Here is a 19,288-nt window from a genome sequence, read left to right on the forward strand (position 1 = left end):
GTCATCCGGGACAGTGATGCTACAGATAACGAGGACTGTATTATCAAAATGCCCAGAGTTACCTCCCTGCTTTCTCACAAGCACCAGTTGTTCCAAAGCCAATCCTCAATTGTAGGAACTGTTGTGTGTTACCCATGTTGGATGTTACAGTAAAGAAGGACTTCACCAACCATTCCCAGTTCAGTCTATGTAAAGTACAGCCCTGTATGTGTGGACTATTTGTTGCATCATCACTGCAGCGGATGGAATGGTGGTGTCACCCGTGACATATACTGCCTGCCAAAGGGTTGCATGTGTCCCTTAGGGGAGGAGATGGTAGTGCCAGCATGATATCCCTTTCAGCTACCCCACCATCTCCTCAGTGCTTCGGTCACTGAAAATGCACTAAATGAAAGTTTTTCCTTTGCAGCATTTTTATACATTTTAAGTTTTGCTATGGAGCCTCAGGATTTCTGTGTACGCCCCTGGCCTGCACCCCTATAGGGAGGCAATTTTTAATGTTTAGCTAGTAGTCAGGCAGCCTAGGATTTACTTTGGCTTATACATTACTATGAAGTACAATAAAATCCCCTGCTGCCAGTTTTAACTGGGTGGTTTGGAGTGAATTCTAGTATAATCCAACTGTCTGACCCCGGGGTTGGCGATCCCATGAACTGTCATCCCCCAAGTTGTCACATATGGTGGAGGTGCAGCTTGTTGTGGCTATAAATGGCACACAAGGTTTGTCATGATACAGTTATAACAACCAGAAGCGGAATTGGAAAGACTGTGGTCTGCAGGATGTTTTGGCTGATTTGCAAGATTTAATGGGCCGGAAGCCTGACTTGTGAGTCTGTCTCTGATAAGAGAGAATACACAGAGACGGTGTGATGTGCTCAATTAAAGGACTCTTCTATCCTTTTTTCAAGCGATGACCTGTCCTCTGGGAATGTCATCAGAAGTTGATGGAGATCATCACCAGACAGGAGAGGAAGTGGGAACACCGCGCCGCTCTATGAACAGGAACAGGAAGTGTAAGAGTAGTGCGGCGGTCCCATTGATTACAAAGGGAGTGAAGCAGGCATTCCTATTTCCTCTCCTGTCCACTGATGACAATGCCCGGTCCACTGTCCTGGATAGCAGGCTGGTCAATCAACTGATGGACAGGGATCCCTAGTGGTGGACCCTCGTACATCAACTGCTGGTGACCTATCCAGAGGCTAGATGAGGAATCGGAAAAAGGGCAGAAAATCCCTTTAGAAAGTTTGTCTATAATGAGAGAGATCTAGAGGCTGTTCTCTGCTGAAGTCAAGGAGTTTGTCTTTGCAGAAAAAGAGAGACTGAGAGACTGTGGTTTGTGGAATTACAAGAGACCGAAACATCTTCATGTGCAAATGTGAGAACTGTGAGCACCCCCTTACCTCCTATGGGCATACCTTGCTACCTTCCAGAATGATTTGAAGCCCCTGGCTACCGTTGGGTCCGTTCTCTTCTTCTGCCTTCTTTTTCTTTGCCGATGTTATTTTCTGTTATGCTGCTTTGTTAGGTTTTCTTGCTACATTTTATGCTCTTTTCAGTTTTTGCTCATGTAAGTCTCTAAGGGCCTGTTCACACGGCATGTTTGCAAGAACGAAATGTGCTTACGTCCACGTGTTTCACCTGCTCTGGCGTGTTCATTGATTGTGAGTATATGCGCAGCGAATACACTGGTTTTCTGCGTATATCATGTACATTTATACGCGCCCATTAATTTCAAGATCGGTCATGTCACGTATTTTTTCACACGATTGCACATTGCATGAACAATTGCGCTCCTGTGAACAAACTCATGGAAAGCAACGAGTCCTATTCAATTATAGTTTTATAATAAAAGAGTTCCAGGTAATCATTTCCATAAACCGTCGTATTATTACATCGCAGCAGTTGATGGCTAAGACTGACAAATTTCATTACACTGCTGCATGTAAGAGTGCAAACAATGAAGGGCTACGTGAGTCCTGGGGATAAGCTTCTGCATATACGTGAAAAGATTTAAAAAGGTGTATCCGAAATACAGCGAGGTGAAATAAAAACATTCAGCTTGTTGTATACAGATTTATGCTGCCTTTAAAGAAATTCCCAAAGATCAGAGCTTTTTCATCAGTCTTAAACCTAACTATGTTGGAATATGATGCGCTAAAGCTGTAAAGCGGCACATGCTTTTTTTTAACTTCAAGGCATCTTTTCCTGCTTCTGCTACATAATTAACACTGGTTTCTGCACGGAATACAATTTGTGAGAAGTATTCAATCACAGCAGATTTTTAGCCTCCAGATGCAAGCAAGAAAATTCCCATTCACTGACAGCAAGCAGATGTCTTACAATAATGACTGACCCATCAGTGAAGTTACGGTCTCTTTATTTCTACGTTCTGCGCTGGTGTCACATCTCTGAGGTTACAGCACCGAGCTCTTCACAATGATCAGGACGGATCCCAGCGCCAGGATGATGGCGGCACAGCTGGACCTGATGCTGGCACCGCCGCTGTAGTTGCACAGATCAGTGGTGCAGCAGGAGACTGAGCCGGAGCCTAAGTTATTGCTGCCACTATACGGAGCGCAGGACGAGGTGCACATCTTAATGATAGCCGTTTTCCCACCTACAGCATAAAAAAATGAAATGTGAGCATGTGACTATTACTTTGCTACAAAAAAGGGGCGGAGCTTAGACCGCCCCCCAGTCATTACATGGGTTACATGATAGGATCACATATGTGCAATCACTATTTCAGAGGGGACTGGAGCTTCAAGATCAGAAAACCGAGATGATGAACTCACGGGCTGGTGCTGTGACCACCATAGTCTGACAATACGTTTCATCACTTTTACAGTCTGTCGCTGTCAGGCAGTTGGCGTTGGTCGGTTGTTGAGTACAGGTGTAGCATTTCAGAGAGTGAGCTGCGGGCAGAAGATTAAACAGTCATGTATCTAATCCTATCATGTGATACTGTCTGCTGAGCGGCTGGAGCAATCACAGATTAAAGGAGATGTCCCGCGCCGAAACGGGTTTTTTTTTTTTTAACCCCCCCCCCCCGTTCGGCGCGAGACAACCCCGATGCAGGGGTTAAAAAAACCACCCGCACAGCGCTTACCTGAATCCCGGCGGTCCGGCGTCTTCATACTCACCTGCTGAAGATGGCCGCCGGGATCCTCTGTCTTCGTGGACCGCAGCTCTTCTGTGCGGTCCACTGCCGATTCCAGCCTCCTGATTGGCTGGAATCGGCACGTGACGGGGCGGAGCTACACGGAGCCGCTCTCTGGCACGAGCGGCTCCATAGAAGACTGCTGAAGACCCGGACTGCGCAAGCGCGGCTAATTTGGCCATCGGAGGCCAAAAATTAGTCGGCACCATGGAGACGAGGACGCTAGCAACGGAGCAGGTAAGTAAAAAACTTTTTATAACTTCTGTATGGCTCATAATTAATGCACAATGTATATTACAAAGTGCATTATTATGGCCATACAGAAGTGTATAGACCCACTTGCTGCCGCGGGACAACCCCTTTAAACAGTTAAACTTCCAAAATAGCGATAATTGTAGCTTAACCCCTTAACAACCACCCATATGTCTTTTTATGATGGTCGTTAAGGGGCCTTATTCTGATACATTTTAGGGCCCTGCATCATTAATCCGACAGCCATCACCTGCCCGGTCAGTGCATTAAAACAAGGTGAAAATAGCAACATTTAAATAATTTACCTAATAAAAAATGTAATGGAAAGCGATCAAAAAAAGTCACATGGATCACCAAATGGTAACATTAAAAAGAACAACACGTCCTGCAAAAAGAACCCTCACAAAGTGCAATGTTCGGAAAACAAAATAAGCGTCTTCAAATGCGGCAATAGAATTTTTTTAATTTTTCAAGTGTGAAAAAGTTGAAAATAAGAGAACTATATATATTCGGAATCAACATCATCATAATGACCAAGAGAATTAAGTTAACAGATTTATACCGCACAGTAAGGGTGAAGTCACACGAACGTATATCGGCTCGGTTTTCACGCCGAGCCGATATACGTTGTCCTCGTGTGCAGGGGGGGGGAGGGGGATGGAAGAGCCAAGTGCAGGAACTGAGCTCCCGCCCCCCTCTCTGCCTCCTCTCCACCCCTCTGCACTATTTGCAATGGGGAGAGGTGGGACAGGGGCGGGGCTAATTCTCGAAACTTAGCCCCGCCCCCGCCCCGCCTCTTCCCATTACAAATAGTGCAGAGGGGCGGAGAGGAGGCGGAGAGGGGGCCGGGAGCTCAGTTCCTGCTCCTGGCTCTTCCATCCCCCTCCCCCCCCCCTGCACACGAGGACAACGTATATCGGCTCGGCGTAAAAACTGAGCCGATATACATTCGTGTGACTTCACCCTAAAAAACAGTAACCGTGCCTTGAGTAGCAGATTTTGTTAATTTACCTATAGAAAAAAAGGAATAAAAAGTTATCAAATATTATATGTTCCAGAGAATGGAATAAGGACTGGAGCTCATCCTGCAAAGAACAAGCCCCCCGGAGCTCCGCCGGTGGAGGAATACAAATGTTATGGCTCTTGGACCGCGGCGACACAAAACAAATCGTGAAAAAAAAATGTTTTCTTATACAAAAACAGCAAAACGTAAATAACTGAATAAACTTGGTATCACCGGAATCGTGCCAACCCGGAGAATAATGGTAATATGTTATTTATTCCGCATGCTGAACACTGTAAAAATGGAATCCAAAATACAATGGGGGCATTTCTTTTTTTTTTCTCCCCATGAAAATAAATGAATAAACATTATACAATACGTTATGTGGATCCAAAAATGGTACCATTAAAAAATACAACCCGTCCCACAAACAACGAGCCCCCATACAGCTATGTTCATGGAAGAGTTTAAAAGTTGTAGCTCTTGGAATGCGATGATGAAATGAATTGAAGAATTACTTGAGCATTAAGGCGCAACCTAGCTTTGGTAATAAGGGGTTAAAGGGATAGAATTACTGACCTGCTGCAGGGAGGACACCGAACCTCCATCATGACACCAAGGCGTTCGCTTAGATTTCAAGCAATCCAGTAAAATATCTCTCATCTCAAGGAGCATCCAGATTGGAGATCTCCAGTAAAGACCCAAGACTGAAGTGCGCTTGGATGTGAAGATCCCGTAAGGTGCGGTTATAGAGACAATATGAGGGGGACTTCCACCACTTTACGAGTTAGTAGATTTCCCATTAACTTACCCTCTTCCTGGATCACTTATCACCCTCCAGGGTCCTATCTTCATACATGGATGACCATTTGATGCTTACGATGACAAGTAATCCAAGAAGGGGGTAAGCCAATGGGAAAGTGGAGGGAGTCCTCCTTTATAGTGATTCTATAACTGCACCTTATGGGGATCCCAGCTTCATTCTATCTCTGAGTGCCGGATTATTAATTTTGCATAACCATATGATGTTTGAGCCGCTGTACTTAACCCTATCATGTGTGATAATGTCTGCTGAGCTGCTTAATCAATCAGACAGAGGTGCATATAGCAATTCATACCCCATCATTCTAGTATTGTCGGGCAGGTGGAGGGTCTTACCTGTCGCTGCACAGAGGGCGATCACCAGGAGGAGGCTTGTGTACCCTGCCATTGTGTGCTGTGCACTGTGTGATCCAGGGGGCTCGTCCTCACTGTATATATATGGATGTATAAAAAATGTTTACAGGAAACCAGTAGTTCCCTCTGCCCCCCCCCCCTCCTCCCCTTAATAAAGATGTGAAAGGCACCGTTATGGGCACGACGTTTGGATTCACTTCTGCTAAACTATTTTTGTCATACTGTCAGAAAGCCGGTGTTGTTCTTTTCTGAGGACCTTGAGTTTTCCACCAGTCGCATTCTGTTTTGTGGGAGGTATATTGATGATGTTTGTATTGTTATGGATGATGAGAGGACTTTATATCAGATTTTGTCACAGTTTGAAGCACTAATGTGATTGGAATAAAAATCACTTATGAACTACAAGAAAAAGAGATTCAATTAATGAATTTAACTATTTCATTAATCCTGTTTTTTGTATCCAAACTGACATTCAGGAAGCCCACTGCCACCAATAGTTTTCTACTTTAGGAAAATTGGCATCCGACCCCCTTAAAGAAAGAAGTTCCTATTGGCTGGTAACTCCGTGCAGGTAGAAATTGTTTGAATGAAATGTGTTTTATTAATGAACTAGCTTACCCGTCGCGCGTTGCTGCGAAGACAGACAGACATACATTCGTTTTTATATATCTATATAACAACCAATCACAGCGCAGCTTTTTTAGGTTACCTCAGTGGTATAATATATAACAACCAATCACAGCGCAGCTTTCATGTTACCTCAGCTTTATAATATATAACACCCAATCACAGCGCAGCTTTCATGTTACGTCAGCAGTAAGAGAAATAACAACCAATCACAGTGCAACTTTTATTCTGCCTCAGCAATGTAAAAAATAGCAACGAATCACAGCGCAGCTTTCATGTTACCTCAGCGGTATAATATATAGCAACCAATCACAGTGCAGCTTTTATTTTACCTCAGCATTCTCAATATCCAGGAATTGTCTTGCGAAACGTTCGGCGGATGCATCATTTTGTAGTTGAACACTCATCCCTTTGCTCGTAATGCCTTTTGCTTTTGTGTTTGAGATGGAAATCAAACGATCTTTGTCTGGGGGGGGGGGCATAACTGTCGACGACGCTCGCACGCACCCCACCTATCGTAGGATAGTTGTACTATGCCAGTAATCTTCCCAGGAGTGTACTCAACAACTTCCCATTAACTTTTCCTATTTATAACATAATCAATGCTCGTGCCAAATTTCAAGTTTCTATGACATTGCAAAGCGAGAAAATTAGATTCCGTACGTAAAATTTGGACGCTAAGTCTTTTGCGCATAGAATTGAATAATCGAGTTGGGACCGATTAGCTTTTCCTATTTATGACATATTCAATTCTCGTGCCAAATTTCAAGTTTCTATGTGAGAAAATTACATTCAGTACGCAAAATTTGGACGCTAACTCTTTTGCGTATAGAATTGAATAATCGAGTTGGGACCCATTAACTTTTCCTATTTATGACATAACCAATGCTCGTGCCAAATTTCACATTTCTATGACACCGGAAAGTGAGAAAATTACATTCCGTACGTAAAATTTGGACGCTAATTCTTTGGCGCTTAGAATTGAATAATCGAGTTGGGACCCATTAACTTTTCCTATTTATGATATAATCAATGCTCGTGCCAAATTTCAAGTTTCTATGACCTTGGGAAGCGAGAAAATTAGATTCCGTACGTAAAATTTGGACGCTAATTCTTTGGCGCTTAGAATTGAATAATCAAGTTGGGACCCATTAGCTTTTCCTATTTATGACATAATCAATGCTCGTGCCAAATTTCATGTTTCTACGACATCGGGAAGTGAGAGAATTAGTGGCAATGATGGAAATCGAACGATCTACGTGGGGGGGGGGGGGCGTAACTGTCGACGACACACGCACGCTCGCCATTTATCGTAGAATATTTGTACTATGCCTATAATCTTCCCAGGAGTGTACTCAACAACTTCCCAAAGTTTCATGGCGATCGGATGAATGGTGTAGTAGCGCATAAAGGACAAACAAACAAACAAACAGACAGACATACATTCAATTTTGTATATAGATGTGATAATCTCCGTCCCGGTCCGATATGTTGCTGATTGATTTGACTTTGGGCTTCTCCTGAGAGCAGTTCCAAAAGCTCCCTGGTATTTGCACTTTAACCCTTTTTTGAGGGATCTGGTGTTCGCAGCAGAAACCTTCTAGTCATGACCTCTCATAATCATCGATTGGTATAAAAATTGATTTATGTTCAATACACTAAATGAAATTTTTTCCTTTGCAGCATTTTTCTAATTATGTAATAATCTAAGAGTAATAGAGAATAAGCCTGGTACCCTTATATAATGGGGCAGATTGACCACTGGAAGGGCAAATTTATGCCACAAGAGTCAAAGTCACAGGCAACCAAAGAGGTGATTCTCCATGCTGGGTGAGGTGCCAGAAAGGGCCTGGTTGCTGGAGATTCCACTGCACCAGCGCAGTGACCCACAGGGTCCTACAGGGCAGTCTTAAGGTTAACAGATCCTTGGGACCTCACTAGGAGTCCTTATGGGGACATGGGAGGCACCCTTTAGATAAACCCTATTCTTCCTGGCAATAGGGTTAAATAAAATCTACCTAGCAAGAGTGTTCCTGGTGATTGGCTGTCTCCCGCTAATTTTTGGATTGGTCAGCCTCACCTTATGGTAGAATTTATGTGACTGGGGGAAACTGGCCATGTGACTCAGAGTGCAAACTGTAAGAGCTCCTGTGATTGATAGAGAAAGTGGTGGTGGTGGGGGGAGATGCAGTACGCTGGGGAAGGGAAGTGAGGAGTTGGTGAAGAGAAGTGATCAGTCTATTTCAACCCTGCCAAGAGACACCTGAGGCAGGAAAGACCCTTGTGTAAGCCAGAAGGATGCCAGGCAACACAATTTTGAGTTTAAGAAGTCCATGCACATTCAGGAGTTAGTTTACCGTCAAGAGAGTCTGCACCATACTTCACACCTCGCAACAGAGTTTAGCACCCAAATTTATCCCATCCCTAAAAGTGCTGATTTCAGCTGGGAGAATAACACAAGAGTCCAGTAAGTGTCTCACTCAGTCTTTCAATATAACCTCATTATACAGCAAAGTTAATGGTCATCTTTAGAGATGACTGAGCACCAAAATGCTCGGGTGCTCGTTGCTTGAGTCAAACTTTTTGTAATGCTCGAGAGCTTGTTTAGAGTAACGAACCCCATTGAAGTTAATGGGTGACTCGAGCATTTTTGTATGGGACCGATGCTCCCCATAAGGGAGGGTGTGTGAATTATCTGAAAACCTCAGAAAGTCATGGAAACACCACAGAAACGGATATGGAAGGGCAGGGGCAGCATGCATGGCTGCATCTCAGGCTCCCAGGTCTCACTATTAAGTCAAATTGTGGGCAAGAGCCCGGTGTCACCCCCCTAACAATTTATTTGGGACAGACCATAATCAGCAAGGCACATGTGCTGGCACATCTTAGCTAAGCACCACCCTAGGTGCAACCAAGGCCAATCAAAGCCTGTAGGTGACACATCTGCCTCTTCTCCTGGGTTACATGCTAGCATTGCTGTCCAACCCCCCGCACGACCCTGCGTCCACAGCGTATTTAAAATTTTGCCCTGCGCAGCCTTCAGCTGCCCTCATGCCACATGCTTGCTTGATAGCCACACCACCCTCATGTCTATTTATAAGTGCGTCTTGGATGAGGAGGAACCAGAGACACACACTGCAGAGGGTTGGCAGGGCCTGGCAGCGACCCTCTTTGAAATTGTGGGTGATAGCACTGGCAGCTGGAAGCGATGTTGCAGTGTCCTGAGGGTAGCAGCATTTGTGGTGGACTTCCTGAAATGGGCGCACACCCAACGCACCTTACTGAGCAGGTCAGACAATGGGGGGAGTTTTTTTGAAAGCGCTGAACCACCAGATTGAACACATGGGCCAGGCATGGCACATTTGTTAATCTGCCAAGCTGCAGAGCCGCCACCAGGTTACGCCCATTATCACACACGACCATGCCTGGTTGGAGGTTCAGCAGCAAAACTCACTGGTCAGTCTGCTCTGTCAAACCCTGCAACAGCTCTTGGGTGGTATGCCTCTTCTCTCCCAAGCTGAGTAGTTTGAACATGGCGTGCTAACACTTCCCCACCGCTGTGCTGCAGTGCCTCGAGTTACCGACTGCTGGCAACGTGCTCACAGATGGTAATTGAGAGGTGGAGGAGGAGGGGGGTGTTTGAAGGAGGTGGCATAATAAGCCGGTGAAACCTTCACCGAGGTAGAACCCGCAATCCTCGGTGTGGGTAACATGTGAGCGGACCCAGGGTCAGACCAATGTGCCGTCAGGGAGATGTATTGTCCCTGCCCGCCAGCAGTTGTCCATGTGTCCATGGTTAAGTGGACCTTCACAGTAACCGTGTTGTTGAGGGCACGGCTTATGTTGTGTGAGACGTGCTGGTGTGGGACAGGTACGGCGCACCGGGAAAAATAATGGCGACTGGGGACAGAGCACCGAGGGAACGGCGCTGCCATCATGTTGCAGAAAGCCTCCGTTTCTACTAGCCTGTATGGCAGCATCTCCAGGCTGAGTAGTTGTGCGATATGCAGGTTTAAAGATTGTGCATGCGGGTGGGTGGCCGCGTATTTCCGCTTTCGTTCCAACGATTGGGTTAGCGACAGCTGAGCGCTGCGCTGGGACATATTGGTGGAGGCAGTGGAGGACTGTGGAGGTGAGGGTGTGGGTGCAGGCCGGGAGGCGATTGTGCCTGCGTCCTGGGAGGGGGATAGCATCTCTTTGCCAGGTTGTGACACTAGGGGAAGAGGCAGTGGTGTGACCCGCAGGCGGTGAATGGCCTAATGGCCTTCGTTCCACGTCGTCGGGTGCTTAGCGATCATATGCCTGCGCATGCTGGTGGTGGTGAGGCTGGTAGTGGTGGCTCCCCGGCTGATCTTGGTGCGGCACAGGTTGCACACCACTGTTCGTCAGTCATCCGCGCTCTCAATAAAAAGCCTCCAGGCCTTCGAACACCTAGCCCTCTGCATGGAGGCTTGCCGCGCAGGGTGCTGTGGGGAACAGTTGATGGATTATTTGCTCTGGCCCTGCTTCTCCCCCTGGCCAAACACAGTCATGTATCTAATCCTATCACGTGATACTGTCTGCTGAGTGGCTGGAACAATCACAGTTAAATAGTTAAACTCCTAAAATAGCGAAACTTGTAGCTTAACCCCTTAACGACAACCCATATGCCTTGAAAGGACCTTATTCTGATGTATGTGCAATTTTACGGCCCTGTATCAGAAATCCAACATAGGTCTCCCGTGCCGGTAGCAGCAGGGACCCTGCCATCTGATGACAGCTAACACCTGCTCTAACAGCAGGTGAAACTGCCCATCCCTACTGTTTCACCCTTTACATGTTATGATGAATGCGACCATGGCATATTAAAAGCTAACAGAGGGAGGGGGCTCCCCTATTCCCCATCAAACCCCCATAATGTGATCACGAGATCCCGTGAGTTGCTATTGCACCCAGGGTCTGGAAGATATCCTCTTGGTCTGCCATCTACGGTGGTCTCTGAGGCAGAGTGAAGAACGAGGCACACCTCTTAACTATAGTGATTGTTGGGACCTACAGCAGAAAAAAATTAAATGTAAGAAAGTGACTATTAGGTGGCTACAAAAAGGGGCAGAACTTACATCACCCATCAGTCATTATATGGCTGAGCTTCATCGGCCAATATATTACACTGCTGAAGTATTGTAGTGCATTGCTTCAACGTTTCCTAGTCCCCTAGTGGGACAAAAGTAAAAAGTTTTTAAAAAGTGTAAAAAGTAGTGAAAATTTAAAAAAAAAGTCAAAACTCCATCTCTCCATCCCTAAGGGCTCCTTCACACAGGCATATTTTCATCAGTATTTTGTGAGCTAAAACCAGGAGTGGGTCCAAAATACGGAGGAAATGCAAATCTTTCCATTCCGCTTTCTCTCTGTACGTTCCACTCCTGGTTTTGGTTCACAAAATACTGATGAAAATATGCCCGTGTGAAGGAGCCCTTAGGATGCTAACAAAAAAAACAAAAACACACAAATCACCACAAAATTGGTACTGCCACATTTCAAATGACCCATGTACAAAAGTTAGAACCTTATTTAACCCGTACGGAGCAAACCATAAAAAATAAAAGCAAGGGAGAAAATAGCAAATTTTGCATATCATGCCTCACAAAAAATGAAATAGAAAAGAGTCACACGGATCACCAGATGGTAACATTAAAAAGTACAACTGGTCCTGCAAACACAAAATCCTCCCAATGTATAATTTTCGGAAACAAATCTAGGGATTTCAAATGCGGCAATATATATATACATATTTTTTTAAAGTGTGAAAAAGTTGCAAAAAAAGAAAACTTTATTAATTTGGAACCAACAGAATCGTACTGACCCGCAGAGTTAATTTAATATATTATTTATACCGCACAGTGAAAAAAATAACCCTGCCTTGAATTGCAGATTTTGTTAACCCTTTCCAATCCACTGTCTGACGTCTGAAGACATTATGATTTAAAGGGGTGGTCTCGCGAAACCAAGTGGGGGTATACACTTCCGTATGGCCATATTAATGCACTTTGTAATATACATCGTGCATTAAATATTGTCCATACAGAAGTTATTCACTTACCTGCTCCGTTGCTGGCGTCCCCGTCTCCATGGTTCCGTCTAAATTCGCTGGCAGCTTGCTTTTTTAGACGCGCTTGCGCAGTCCGGTCTTCTCCTTTCAGCACGAGCCGCTTCAGTGTGCTCCCCGCTACAGCTCTTCTGCGCATGCGCAGATGAGCTGTCACTGCTCGGGAGCGCGCTGGAGCGGCCATTCTGTACCTTCCTCTGTTAGAGGAAGGTGCAGAGCCGCCGAGCTGTCCGGAGAAGCCGTCCAGCTGTCCTGCCGTCCAGGTAAGTGATGGGCCGGGGGGGGCTGTCGTCGCTGTCGCTGCGATGGGGGGGGGGGGGCTGTCGCTAGGCCGGGGGGGGGCTGTCGCTGCGATGGGGGGGCTGTCGCTAGGCCGGGGGGGGGGGCTGCCGCTGCGATGGGGGGGCTGTCGCTAGGCCGGGGGGGCTGCCGCTGCGATGGGGGGGCTGTCGCTGCGATGGGGGGGGCTGTCGCTAGGCCGGGGGGGGCTGTCGCTGCGATGGGGGGGCTGTCGCTAGGCCGGGGGAACTAGCGCTGGGCCAGGGGGGTAAGTGATGGGTCGGGGGTGATGTTCACTGACAGGTGAAGGCCCCGGAGCCCAGCGCTGGGCTCCGGGGCCTTCACCTGGGCTCCGGAACCTAGCGCTGGGCTCCGGAACCTAGCGCTGGGCTCCGGGGCCTTCACCTGGGCTGAGGGTCTAGCGCTGGGGAGCCGGGAGCGTAGCGCTGGGGAGCCGGGGGCTAGCGCCGGTTACCTGCTGCCTGGCGGTGGGTGACTGGTCGGCGGCTGCAGGGCGTCCGGTTGCCATGGAGACACAGCTGGCAGCGTCTCGGGAGCGCGCACGTCGGGCTGCAGCGAGCGACGGGAAAGAGCCGGCGGCCATCTTGGGGAAACTTTTATAAGTTGCTGAAACGCTGGAACGGTAAGTACAAACCAGCTAGGAAAGTCATTTACAGGGGTAATTAGTAATGTATGTTTAATTAGGGGGACTGGGCAAAAAAAAAAAATCACTGCTTCTTCGAGACATCTCCTTTAAGGCTGTACAGCTCCGATGTTGGTAGACGTCCGTTGGGGTTCTCTTACTGTATATTGCCAGCCCCTCTGCAGTCGGAGCCTATCCAACATGTCACCTCATGCAGTACTGGCTTTAGCCAGCATATAGCGCCGTTGTATAACGGCAGAAAAAGAGTAAGCCCCTTAGGAAAACCCAGATACAAATTGGATTGGAAAGGGTTAATTTACCTCTGAAAAAAAAGGAATAAAGAGTTATCAAATGTTATATGTTCCAGAGAATGGAATAAATAGAGACTGGAGCTCATCCTGCAAAGAACAAGCCCCCCGGAGCTCCGCCGGTGGAATCATAAAAAAGTTATGGCTCTAGGAATGCGATGATGCAAATAACTGAAAGATTAGTTGGTCATTAAGGTGCAAACCGGCTTTGGTAATAAGGGGTTAAAGGGATAGAATTACTGACCTGCTGCAGGGAGGACACCGAACCTCCATCATGACATCAAGGCGTTCACTTAGCTTTCAAGCAATCCAGTAAAATATCTCTCATCTCAAGGAGCATCCAGATTGGAGTTTGCCAATAAAGGACAAGACTGAAGTGCGCTTGGTTGGTCTGAAAGATGGAGTGAAGTCAAGATCCCATAAGGTGTGATTATAGAGTCAATATAAGGGGGACTTCCACCACTTAAGTGGTTGGAAAATCTACGATCAATTGACCCCCTTCCTGGATCACTTATCACCCTAGATGAGCATTTGACACTTATGGTGACAAGTGATCCAAGAAGGGGGTAAGCCAATGGGAAAGTGGAGGAAGTCCCCCTTTATATTGATTCTATAACTGCACCTTATGGGAATCTCAGCTTTATTCTGTCTCTGAGTGCCGGAATATTAATTTTGCATATCCATATGATGTTTGAGCAGCTCTACCTAATCCTATCATGTATGTGCTACTGCAATTCATACCCCATCATTATAGTATTGCCGGGCAGGTGGAGGGTCTTACCTGTAGCTGCAAAGAGGATGATCTCCAGGAGGAGGCTTGTGTATGCTGCGATTGTGTGCTGCGCGCTGATTGATGCAGAAGACTCGTCCTCCCTGTATATATATATATATATATATATATATATGTGTGGATGTATAAAAAATCTTTACAGGAAAACCAGTATTTCACTTTGGCTCCTCCTCCCCTTAAAACCCCTTAGTGACTGAGCTTTTTTGCTTTTTTCCATTTTCGTTTTTTCCTCCTCCCTTTCAAAAAATCGTAACTCCTTTATTTATCCATTGACGTCGCTGTGTGAGGGCTTGTTTTTTGCGAAACAAGGTGTAGCTTTCAATGGTACTATTTATTATACCATATAATGTAATGAAAAACTTTAAAAAAAATTCTAAGTGGAGAGAAATGGAAAAAAACGACATTCCACCAACTTTCATGCGTCCTGTTTCTTCGGCGCACAAACTGCAACAAAAATGACCTGATATATGTTGCTAGGTGATATACCCGTGCGTTGTGTGTATGTGTGTGTGTATATATATGTGATTGTTCCCAGCAAGAGAAACCACGTAATCTTGTAGATATAATACCTTTTAATGGCTAACAAAAATACATGATGTAATAGCGAGCTTCCGAACCAACGCAGGGTTCTTCTTCAGGCTTATGGATTGGATCTGAAGAAGCATAGATATTTATACACACTTATAACATACATACTTATGACAAGGTACAGATATGGATGTGATTGGTTCGCACTTAAAAGTCATACTGCAACAGAAAACAAACTTTTTTTGTCTAGGCACTGATAGCGGAGTGAAAGTTTTATGGTCCCTGAATTACTGTTGGGGGGGGGGGGGGAAAGGTCGGCAGGCCAGGAATGCTACAAGAGGTACACAAACATTTTAAACTAAACACTGATAAGGGAGTGAAAGTTTATGGTCCCTGAATTACTGTTGATGGGGGTCTTATATGTGCAATAAATGTCTCACACTTCCCATTCACGCATAAGTCCTGGGGAATAATTTAACCGAGTATTCAGCGTGTCAAAGGTTGTTATCAATTTATATTCCCAAATTCTTCTGTGGTTTTGTGACTTAAAACCACCCTTCAATATCAAAACTCTCATATCTCCTATGTTATGTCCATGGTTAGAGAAGTGCTCAGCCACAGGTAATTCTCTTCTTCTGTGTTCAATCGTGTGGCGATGAGATCTCATTCTGGCTTTCAGTTTCTGTCCTGTTTCTCCAACATAAAGACCCTCAACAGGACATTTACTGCAGGTGATCAGGTACACACCATTGGACGTGGAACATGTGAATGTCCCTTGGATCTTATAGTCCTGCTGTGTGCTGGGGATGTGTATCCTGTCCGCAGTCAGTATATGTGAGCAGGTCTTGCAGCTCCTTACATTACAGGGATAAGTTCCTTTTTGTGTGTCAGAGGGTAATGCACTCCTGATTATAAAGTTCCTCAACTTGAGGATACAGATGTGCTCATTGCTTGAGTCGAGCTTTCCGTGATGCTCGAGGGTTCGTTTCGAGTAATGAACCCCATTGAAGTCAATGGGCGACTCGAGCATTTTTGTATATGACCTATGCTCCGCTTAGCTTTTCATTTGTGAAAATCTGGAAAACCTACGAAAGTCATGGAAACACCACAGAAATGGATAGGGCAGGTGAGGGGCAACATGCTGGTCTGTATTTCAGGCTCCCAGGTCTCACTATTAAGTCACAATAGCGGCAAGAGTGTGCCCCCCCCACTCCCCTAACAATTTTTACTTCGGACAAACCCTCATTAGCAAGGCACACCTTAGCTAAGCACCACACTACCTCCAACTAAGCACAATCACTGCCTGCGGGTCACACCGCTGCCTCTTCTCCTGGGTTACATGCTGCCCAACCCACCGCACGACCCAGTGTCCACAGCGCACACAAAAGTGTCCCTGCGCAGCCTTCAGTTGCCCTCATGCCACACGCTCGCTTCATAGCCACACCACCCTCATGTCTATTTATAAGTGTGTCTACGATCAGGAGAAACCAGAGGCACACACTGCAGAGGGTTGGCAGGGCCAGGTAGCGACCCTCTTTAAAAGGGGGGGGGGGCATAGCCCACAATGCTGTTGAGAATCGATGAGAAATTGACGTTCCATCTTCATTCTAATCCTGGGCCACCTCCGTCAGGAGCTGCAAACGTGGTCATAAAGGGGACTCAGGTGCTAGCCCAGCCCTTCTACACATCTCCACAATGCAGCAATACTCAGTGTGGGAAGTATGTGAGCGGGCCCTGGGTCTGCCTCTGTCCCAGCAAACACCTTGTGTGGCCCAAGGTGCTGCGAGTGACATAGCAATGGGGACTCCATGTGTCCACACACTACTCATTCTGTTTGGGTGTCGGATACCTCATCGACAACGCAAGGGGTAAACCATCTGCACTCTGCACCCTACCCAAGTCTGTCAGTGTTTTGGGGACAGACAGGTAAAACACCTCTATGGGAAGTCAGTGTGCACCCGCAGCATGGGTGGGTCCAAGGAACTTAAAGACAGTACACATAAAGAAATCAGAGTGCCCAAACATGGCAGACTTTCACTCGCCGGGGACATAAGCCTCTGCAAAAACTCTCAGCAATCGCGGGCATAGAGCGGACTCCGATGCCAGCGCAGCTGTGAACATCTCATTAGCGCTGTATCGCTCCTCTTGTTTGGCCCAATGCAGTGCCCCGGATAGCTGTGGTAACGTGAGAGAAAATACATGTTGGCTTCGGCCCACACTCCATGCCCTAGTCAGTCTGTTTTTTTTTAAAGTGCCAGGCAGGTACAACTCCGCTATGGGAAGTCTGTGTGAACACACAGCATGGGTGGGTCCCAGGAACCCAGAGAAGGTACATAAAGAAATCCCATTGCAGTTCCCCGGATAGCTGTGGTAACGTGAGAGAAAATACATGTTGGCTTCGGCCCACACTCCATGCCCTAGTCAGTCTGTTTTTTTTTTTTAAAGTGCCAGGCAGGTACAACACTGCTATAGGAAGTCTGTGTGCACCCACAGCATGGGTGGGTCCCAGGAACTCAGAGAAGGTACATAAAGAAATCCCATTGCAGTGCCCGGATAGCTGTGGTAACACGAGAGAAAATACATGTTGGCCTCGGCCCACACTCCATGCCCTAGTCAGTCTGTTTTTTTTTTTTTGTGCCAGGCAGGTACAACACCGCCATGGGAAGTCTGTGTGCACCCACAGCATGGGTGGGTCCCAGGAACCCAGAGAAGGTACATAAAGAAATCCCATTGCAGTGCCCTGGATAGCTGTGGTAACGCGAGAGAAAATACATGTTGGCCTCGGCCCACAATCCATGCCCTTAGTCTGTCAGTGTTTTTTTTTTGGGCCAGATAGGTAGAGCACCGCGATGGGAAGACTTAGTGCACTGATAGTATACACAGACCCCTGTAATATTCCTGTAGCAAAGGTATAAGCTGAACCCAGTAACAGTTATGTGGCAGAAGTCTAGGGAGACCCCAGTAACATTTCTGTAGTAACAGTATGGACAGACCCCAGTAACATTTCATTAGCAGAAGTATAGGCAGACCCCTGTAACATTTCTGTAGCAGAAGTATAGGCAGACCCCTGTAACATTTTAGTAGCAGAAGTATACGCAAACCCCCTAGTAACATTTATGTAGCAGCAGTATTGGCAGAACCCTGTAACATTTCTGTAGCAGAAGTATAGGCAGACCCCAGTAACATTTCTGTAGTAACAGTATAGACAGACCCCAAGTAACATTTCTATAGTAACAGTATAGACAGACCCCAGTAACATTTATGTAGCAGCAGTATAGGCAGACCCCTGTAACATTTATGTAGCAGCAGTGTAGGCAGACCCCTGTAACATTTATGTAGCGGCAGTATAGGCAGACCCCGGTAACATTCTTGTAGCGGCAGTATTGGCAGACCTCAGTAACATTCTTGTAGCTGCAGTATTGGCAGACCCCTGTAACATTTACGTGGCAGAAGTATAGGCAGACCCCAGGAGCATTCTTGTAGCAGCAGTATAGGCAGACCCCAGTAACATCCTTGTGGCAGCAGTATACACAGACCCCTGTAACATTTACGTGGCAGAAGTATAGGCAGACCCGTGTAACATTCTTGTAGCAGCAGTATTGGCAGACCCCAGTAACATTCTTGTAGCATCAGTATAGGCAGACCCCTGTAACTTTCTTGTAGCAGAAGTATAGGCAGGCAGACCCCAGTACAATTTCTGTAGTAATAGTATAGGCCAACCTCTGAAACATTGGGGTACCATGAGCGTAGGCGAAGTCCGGAAAAATTAGTTGGATAAGAGTGTAGACGTGGGCCCGAAAAATAAGTGTACCAAGAGTACAAGTGTACCTCTGAAAAATTTATCACCCGAGAGGGCAGGTGAAACCCATAAATATTTTTAGGGCTAAATGCCCCATTTTCCCAGTGATACAGAAGAGCGCTTTTATCTGCGGTTGCAGCGAAAAGAATCTTTAGGTTCCGCTGCTCTCCGCCGGTGGAGAAGAGAAGTCTGGGGAAATCCAGCCTTTGTTCATCTTTATGAGTGTAAGCATGTTGGCACTGTCAGTTGACAGGCGGGTACGCTTATCCGTGATGATTCCCCCAGCTGCACTAAACACCCTCTCTGACAAGATGCTAGCGGCAGGGCAAGCAAGCACCTCCAGGGCATACAGCGCAAGTTTGTGCCACGTGTCCAGCTTTGACGCCCAGTAGTTGTATGGAGCAGAGGCATCACGGAGGACGGTGGTACGATCGGCTATGTACTCCCTCACCATCTTTTTACAATGCTCCCTCCGTCTCAGCCTTGGCTGGGGAGTGGTGACGCAGTCTTGCTGGGGAGCCATAAAGCTGGCAAAGGCCATGGAGAGTGCTCCCCGCCTGCACTGAACATGCTGCCTGATCTCCGCGCCTCCTCTGCTACTTGGCCCTCGGAACTGCGCCTGCTGCCACTAGCGCTGT

General features: G+C 46.6%; 1 protein-coding gene across 1 annotated transcript; it reads right to left on the minus strand.

The window, feature by feature from the left end:
* Positions 1 to 2,360: 2,360 nt before the first annotated feature.
* On the minus strand, positions 2,361 to 5,691 carry LOC136578572 (secreted Ly-6/uPAR-related protein 1-like). Its single transcript, XM_066578713.1, has 3 exons — positions 5,574 to 5,691; positions 2,796 to 2,915; positions 2,361 to 2,617 (listed from the first exon to the last, which is right to left on the minus strand). Exons 1-3 carry the CDS (start codon positions 5,623 to 5,625, stop codon positions 2,415 to 2,417), a joined length of 375 nt encoding a protein of 124 aa, XP_066434810.1. The 5' UTR covers positions 5,626 to 5,691; the 3' UTR covers positions 2,361 to 2,414.
* Between the last annotated feature and the right edge of the window lie 13,597 nt (positions 5,692 to 19,288).

The sequence above is a fragment of the Eleutherodactylus coqui genome, chromosome 9 (assembly GCF_035609145.1).
Source record: "Eleutherodactylus coqui strain aEleCoq1 chromosome 9, aEleCoq1.hap1, whole genome shotgun sequence".
NCBI lineage: Eukaryota > Metazoa > Chordata > Amphibia > Anura > Eleutherodactylidae > Eleutherodactylus > Eleutherodactylus coqui.